Source organism: Octodon degus, unplaced genomic scaffold, assembly GCF_000260255.1.
Source record: "Octodon degus isolate 3935 unplaced genomic scaffold, OctDeg1.0 scaffold00015, whole genome shotgun sequence".
Classification (NCBI taxonomy): domain Eukaryota; kingdom Metazoa; phylum Chordata; class Mammalia; order Rodentia; family Octodontidae; genus Octodon; species Octodon degus.
The window spans coordinates 12,144,979-12,153,104 of NW_004524591.1; the positions used below are offsets into that span (position 1 = coordinate 12,144,979).

An 8,126-nucleotide genomic window follows, 5' to 3' on the forward strand; every position below is an offset into this window, starting at 1 on the left:
CCACTGAAAATGGGAGGTAAAATCATGTCCACACATATGCTTTTCTGCAATGCTGTCTTTCACCTCTTAAAAACTACCTGGGGATCCAAAGAACCCAAAAAGTTAAGAGCCACTCACTTCAAGTCATCACAGCACATTAAATGATAAACGTACCCAAGTTTAATTTTGCTAACAGATATTTGTGTACTCTCAGACATTGTCTTTGACTATATGTAGATTCAGTTATTTTGACAGGTCTGCACACATCCTTCCTCCCCTCCTTCTTTTTCTTCTCCTTCTACTCCTTCTTCCCTCTTCTTTCTCATCCCCTTCCCCCTACCCTCTTCCTACTCTTCCTCTTCTACTTCTGTTTTTTTTTTTTTTTTTTTTTTTAATTTGTTTTTTGAGACAGAACCTCACTATGTAGTTCAGGGTGGTCTTAAACTCAGTAGGTAGCCCAGACTGGCCTCAAACTCATGGTGATCCTCCTGCCTCAGCTTCCTGAGTACTTGGCCGATAGGTATGTGCCACCATGCCCAGCTTCCTCTGTTGTGAGTAGGGTCTTGTCCTACTGCCCAGGCTGCCTCAAACTCATGAGCTCAAGCTACCCTCCTTCATCAGCCTCTAGAGCAGTTGGGACTAGACGCACACACAACCACAATTTGACATTTTCTAAATATCAAGTATGTGCCCATCCAAAATATAAGTCTTAGGTTAGAAGAAATTCATTCTCCCTCAGTTTCTAGTTTTTCATAGCTGTCAAAGAGGAATTTGCAAGCTTTATAAATCTCCAAGTAGATAGATCACACAGAGCTGAGACCACAATAGCTCCTGGGATGAGTTACCCCAGACCTTCACATTCTTCTGTGATGGTTGCTCTGACTGGGAGATACCTGCCAGCTCAGACTCTGGCCAAAGCTGGGTCAATTATCTGGTCCTGGAAGCCATCACTGAAGACAGTGGAAAGAAAATGAATCACATGTTCAACAAAAACTGGAAATGTTTTGTGTACCCATTGTTACAATTCTGTAACCATTACCATGTCAAAGTCCTAAGAAATGCAGTACTGGGGGAAGACCAAAATCTTCAGAGTCAGGTGGTCCTGAGCTCTGTTCTGCTTTTGCTACTTGCTAGCTGGGTGGCGACAGGAAAGCTCTCAACCTCTCTGCCTGATAATTTTCTCATAGGTGAAATACTTCCCTTTAAGAGACTACAGACATTCCAACCTGCCACAATAACATCTGTGGACCTTTCTTTTTACACAGCCACTTATGATTTATTGTACAAATAGTTTACCACCAAAAAATTAAGTCACTGAAAATAATTACTCTGCTTTCACATAAAATTTTATAACTTTTCACAATCTACTTCTAGATCATGTACCATTTCTGGAATCATCACTGTTCCTAACAAGGGTGGTTATGCAATGTTGAGTCAAAAAATAAAAAAGTCACAAGTACTCAAAGTCATCACAGTGCCTTAGCTCCTACCTTCCATCTATGTTTAGCTACACACATTACCAATTACTGCCAAGTCAATTTAAGAGACAGTGCAAGGGTGAAACTCAGCTTATTTTGTTATGGTGCCAGGACTTAGACACCACCTAAAATATTCACTACATTTTAGGATATCACTTGTTTTTATAAAATGGAATTTGACATTGCATACAAAAGTAAAGATTTGTTATGCCTTCATTTCCATAAATATGCTCATGAGACTCCATTTACCTAGAGTAGGTACCTGGCAGGGGAAGGAAAGGTGCAGGATCCAATGTGCTAACTCACACTTCATCCACATTGTCTCTATTCTTGGAAAACCTGACCTGTGATGTATCTCATTATAGAGGAAGAACCAGAGACTCAGCGAGCTCAGGACACAACTGGTGCAAGACAGACCACTGGCATCGGGGTCAAACCTACTCTTCTGAGGCCACAGACATGCTCTTTTCCTCTTACCCAACAGTGCAACCAGTCTATTGCAGGGGCCAGTGGGGAGACAGAAAAAAAGTATTAACCCACCCATGAATTCCTTTAATGGATCTCCATAAAATTAAAACAAAACAAATGAATCTAAAATTTCCTTTCCTCCTTCTCAAATCCTTTTGGAGGGACCATTGATAGAGTCATATAGTTGGCCTTCTATATGACTCTATCAATGGGTTCCATATCCAAAATTCAAACAACAGATCAAAAATAGTCAAGAGGAAAAAAAAAAATACATGATTCCTTAAACAACACACTGACACAACCATTTCCTTAGCACTACTATTTCATTAAGCGCCACAAGTAATCTAAAGATGATACATATTGTGTGGGCCAGATCCAAGTACTATACCACTTTGTGTAAGGGGTTGCAGCATCTGCAGTTTTTGGTACTTAAGGGAAGTCCTATAAACCATTCCCCTCTGTTGCTAAAGAATAGCTGATCTTTATCTGTAACCATGGTTTGCATCTGTGGACTTTCTTTTGCCACACCCACTTATGAGTGATTTACTTTTATTGTTCACAGTTTTCTAATACCCAGGTTTGAGGGGCTGGCTGGTCAGCAATCAAAGACAGAGGTCAATGCTTCTGAAAGAAATTCACTGGGGCCGGGGAGATGGCTCAATAGAATAAGCGCTTCCCTGGCAAGTGCAAGGGCCTGAGTTCAATCCCTGGTTCCGCCAAAAAAGAAAAAGAAATTCACCACATCCAGTCAGATGCACCCTCCCTGGAAGATGCAAATCTCCTTTAGTGGGTTTTATCTCCTCACAGGCTCTGAGACCAGCAGATAAGAAAGAAAGTTGGGTCCATTCAAAGGTTTTGGGACTGACCTCCACCAAAGTAAGCCTATATGACATTTGCTTATGATGTCCTAAATGTGGTTTTTAAGTGTGGTAAATAGTATAACCACAATTCTTCTCACTCCCTAACCCACAGAACCAACAGGCCAAACACAGCTTCTGTGAGCTCAAATCAAAGAAAAGTTGAAGTCTGGCATTATCAACAGCATTTATTGGCCACACTCAAGAGTGGCAAGGTATTATCAGCAGGCACTATAGGGCTATGCAGTTTAGAGTAAATAGAACCTTTGCCTTCAGAGCACTTGGGGAAAACTAGACAGTAAATTCAGAGCACAGATTGGACTTTGTGGAACCCAGGCTTCCTGGAATCAGATTTTCATTCTCCCACCCACACATCATGATCTTGGGCAAGTCAAAACTATTTCAGTTTCCACATCGGTATAACATAATTAACAGCATCTAACTTACAGGTTTGTTGTAAGAGTTAAATAAGCTTGCATTGACACATGCATGGCATGTTATTGTCCTATGATGGGTTAACTACTAATTTCAATTTAAATGCAAAGAACAAATTACAGGCTTTGACTGTCAAATACATGTTTTAAAATATATTGGGCATTCTGTTATAACCTGGAGCAGTACATATTTCTCAATTAGCAAAGTCAATTTTCTGGAAGAGAAGGATACAGAGTTATACTCAGAGCACTACAGCTGGATAGAGGGACTGGGCCACCTCTGTTTTCTGTCCTCCATGAGAGAAAATCACAGGAGAAAGGGGCTGTAGATGCAAAGAAAGTGCTGCAGGCTGAGGACTAGCTGTTCTGTGGGGTTTCTCCATTTTGAAGCTCACTTGCCACAAGGCCACTGCCTGGCAAAGGCTGAAGAAAGGGAAGGGGTTAAAGGATGAAAGGCAGCCATCCCTCTGAGGTCTACTCGAAAGGCTGGTCATCACTGGAGAACTGTGGAATAGACAGTTGATCTGGCTCCACTGTGGATCACCATATCTACTGTAAATGAAATAGATGTCAGGAGGCCAAAGATGGCGGTACAGCACAGCAGGAAACGTCAAGCAGCCAAAGACCAAATTAAGTCAGTCCTAGCATTCTCACAGCACATACAGAAAGAGGGAACAGTTGTTAAAAGCTATTTGGTGTGTGTGGGGGGGGTGCCAGTCTTAGAAGCTGCCTGATGAGAAGGATTTAAAAAAAATAATTTGTTGGGAGGCTAATGACCAAGGTAAAACAATAATGCAGCCCTAAAGAGAGGCACTTTACCAAAGCTAGGGAAAATGAACTATTTTCAGTAAAAAGAAGCAGTGATCCTTGGGAAAATGGCTGTAAGATCTGAAGCAAGAAATAGACAAGAGAGATAAGCTTAGACTGTTTCCTACCAGAAAGAAAGGGTGTGAGTCTACTGAGGCAATGTAGCAAGTATACAGGAGCCAAGGGCAACCTGTGAGCTACAAGAACATTTCCTACAATGGACTGAAACAAATGTATTGGGACCCATATGCTCGTAATGATACTTAAAAGAGAACTCATTGGTTATCACTGGAAGTTGTTCAGCTATCAAATCAGTACTAAAGAAATTGATAAAGAGGAAAAAATCAAACCTTTCCTGATCTTTTCTGTAAAATCTGAATTTTAGACCCAAATAATTCATGAGAAAAGCTCTTTAGACAACATTCCAACTAATGAATATAAGAGGCATGATGGATTTAAACTGTCACCATTTTTGCACGTCCATTTCCTAATGAAATGGATATGCTACAACTATCTATAATGCTAAAGTCACTAAGTAAAAGGTAGAAAACTATGGTGATACCTGTGGAACCCATAAGTCCCAATTTATCAAAAAAGAGAGATATACAAATATTAGGTATCTCATGATACGGTGCAATAGACTTCCTACAGCACTACCCATGAAGGATATTTGCCTTTGACCTGAACCTAATCAATTCTTCATATCTGACTGTTAAGACTATAGGAAATATGGAGAATAGAAGAACAAGTTAAATGACACCACAAGTAAAGAAGCAACCCCAAGTGGGGTATGGTACTGATAAATGACCTACTCTTTCTTGCAAATCAATACTGTGAAAAAATAAAGGTGAGACATAAAATAGACTTCAAAGCCTAAAAACCAAGTGCAGCATGCAGACTTCATTTAATTCCTGATTCCAACAATGTAAATTAGAAAGACTTCTTTGAGAAAATTTGAATATGGAATTACATATGTGGGAATTACTAATATTCTTAAGTGTGAACAAGGCACAGAAGTTTTTTGTATTTTTAATGTCCTTATCAGAGATGTGAACTGAAACATCTGTGAGTAACATGATGTTTAGGATTTCACTTTCAAAGCACCCCTCTCCCAGACACACACATACACAAAGCAGGGAAGGTAAAATAAATCTTGGAGGTTTATTACATCAATCTCTTATAACACCCATTATATAATTTTTAAAAAATGGTGCTTTGGTGAGATTATAAACTGTACCTTACATTGCCACTGATTTTTTAAGAGGTAGCTAGGATCTTCTCACAAAGGAACATTTAATCTTGTCCTCACTTATTCTAACAAGGAATAGAATCTTAATCAGTATGCATGGTGAATTCAGTATAATTAGAAGTGACTGAACAGAGGAACAAAGGAACTCTACTATATTAACCAATGACAGCTTAATTTTCTCAGTAAGAGATAGCCTATAATGTGCCTAGGTTGGGCAACACAACCCACAAAGAAATGAGTTGATGTGAGGTTGTACACATTTGTGGGACACTAAAGCAGCATGGACAACAGTCACACATATTCCTAAATTGATACTGGTCAATACAAGAGTTGAAAACTTCACCAGCTTGTATACACATAGACTTTAAAAGTAATTTTTTTAACCAGTGATAATGAATTTCTGTAACTTGTTCCATAGATCATGTGGCTTCAACCTACACGCACAATCAATCCATTGGACACAAATTTAAAGGTCCTCAAACTGACCTAAGATGACTGTGATTGCTTTACATTAACATCATCACCCCAACCAAGAGGTGACCCAGCCAATCCCACATGTGCACAAGTCACCAGCCAACCAGTCTGGAGCATACTTTACCTGTTTTTCTCTTTCTTTCAAACAGTTATGGACTGAATAATTGTGTTTCTCACAAAACTCTTATGTGGAAGCCCAATCCCTCAATGTGATGATTGTTAGAAAAGAAACTCTAGAAATATTTAGGATTAGATTGGGTCATGAGGGTGAGTCTCTGATGATAGGATTTAGGGGCCACCTCAGAAGAGGAAAAGAGACATCTCTTCCTCCAAGTTCTGTGAGGAGAAGCCACAGGAGCCCATGGCATGGATTATCTGCAAGCCAAGAAAAGTGTCTTCAGCAGAATGTTGTCAACTTGTGAACTGATCTTGGTCTTCCAAGCCTCCAGAACTGTATGAAAATATGTTACTGTTGTTCAAGCCTCTCACTGTACAGTATTTTGTTCTGGCAGCTGGAGCTACCTAATGCAGGCACTCATTTCACTTGTTTCCCTTTCTTTCAAATTCCTTCCTACCTCTTTGAAGGCAAAGGTTCCAAAATCATCAAAGTAGTTCTGAAAAAGCTAAGAGACAGGGAAACATAAGTCCCAACATAAGTCCCCAAAGCAATGAATACAGTATCAGAATCAAACAAGGGTTAACAAAACACATGTTATTTAAGTAACCACATTCAGAGTAATTAAGAAAGATAAGTAAGTGTATCAAAAGAGTACACAAATGTTCCCAGTCAACAGGAGACACAAGTCTATGTAGATGACCACTACAGCTCCGTTCACACAGAAATCCTAAGCAATTCTTGTCACATTGCCTGGCTGCCTTATGTCTTCAGTATTCTGTGCCATGAAAAAGTAACTGTCAAGGATAATAGGAACACAATCTGACCTACTTTTCTCCAGATTCGTGCAAAGTCTATAACTCTGGTCCTTGTGTTGCCTTAGCCATCACATCTTGGGGACACACTGTCTGGCTTTCTTCACAGGCAATCCCTAATGCCACATATTAAATCACCTGTGGGCAGTTCTGAACCTCTAACTGTACCCAGCTAACCCTCAGAGCAGCCCTCTGAGTGGTTCGTGGACAGTTCTCCATCAGAGGAAATGCCTAGGAGAAAAGGAAGCAACCTGGAGAAGAGGAAGACGTGCACCAAGTGAAACACTTCCCCATCAAAGAGAGCCTCACCAAAACAAGTACGTCTCCCCAAGACGCTCAGGTTTCCACAAACAATATTTTGTTTTAAGTTACAGCCTCAAATCACCTACATTATTGCAACTCCTCGGTAAAGACTATAGTATTTCATGTTGATAAATTTTTAAAAACTGAGGGGAAACCAGCAATAGAGTCCCTGAGCCCTGGTGAACAGAGAAGTCTGAGCTAAATCTGCCCGGTGTCCAGAAGCCTTTCCCGCCTCTCAACACAAAACAAGTATGACCTGCTCCGGTTATTAGGTGCACTCAGAACACGAGGGGCACCACCAGGAAATCGTATCTGTACACACCATCAAGAAGTCAATATTTAAGATTCCTGGGGGGGTGTGACCTTTCCTGCTCAAGGGGGCGTCCCAGAGTCCTAAGCGCCCGACCCCAGGAACTAGAAGTGCCCCCCAGAACTTCCAACTCCTGGTCTCTCTCTGGTCAATGGTGGCTGCTACAGTCAGTCCTGACGCCCAGCGCTTGCCACGGGACGTCCAGAGCGAGTGCACACGTCGCAGCGTCTCCCAGCTGGGACCTGTTTCGTGTTTGCGGTCACGGGGCTGTTGGCAACGGACACCTGCAGCTTTCCCTCTGCCGGCAGCGACAGACGCCGAGTCCCGCAGCCCGAATCTGAGTGCCCCTGGGGTCACGTCAGGTGCATCCAGGGCGGGGGAGGGGAGCCGCCGCCCCCCAGGGGGTCTCCCAGCCCCGCGCCTCCGGCCCTCCCTAGCCCTCTCCAGCCCACGGCGCCTCTCCCGTCACCTTCCAACTTCCAGACGCCCCTCCCCGCACGGCGCCCCACTCACCCGGGCCCCGGCGGCGCTCCGCTTCCTCCGCAGCGTGAGCCCGCTCCGCAGCAGCGCCGGGAGGTCCCGCAGCCGCGGTCTCAGCGACGCGGGCGGCTGCTCGCGCTCCGGCTCCCGGGCCCCCGGGCTGCCCACCTCCGCCGCGGCCAGCGCCGGGCTCTCGCACTGGGGCTGCATCCGGACGGAGCCCACGGCCATCCTCATGCTCTGCTGGCCGCTCGGGCGCCCGCGGCTCCTCTCTACCGCGTTCGCCTCCGCGCGCCGCGCCGTCCGCGCCTTCGCCAGGCAGCGAGAGGGCGCGACTGCGGCTCGGCGCGGGGCGCG

At 43.4% G+C, this 8,126-nt stretch overlaps 1 protein-coding gene across 1 annotated transcript in view; it reads right to left on the reverse strand.

The window, feature by feature from the left end:
* The window catches only part of Rapgef5 (Rap guanine nucleotide exchange factor 5), a 234,306-nt gene extending 226,290 nt beyond the window's left edge, over window positions 1-8,016 (reverse strand). The window contains exon 1 of the mRNA XM_004626459.2: window positions 7,803-8,016. Within this exon, the coding sequence (XP_004626516.2) occupies window positions 7,803-8,006 (204 nt within the window). The 5' untranslated portion in view covers window positions 8,007-8,016. The remainder of the gene's footprint in view (window positions 1-7,802) is intronic.
* Between the last annotated feature and the right edge of the window lie 110 nt (window positions 8,017-8,126).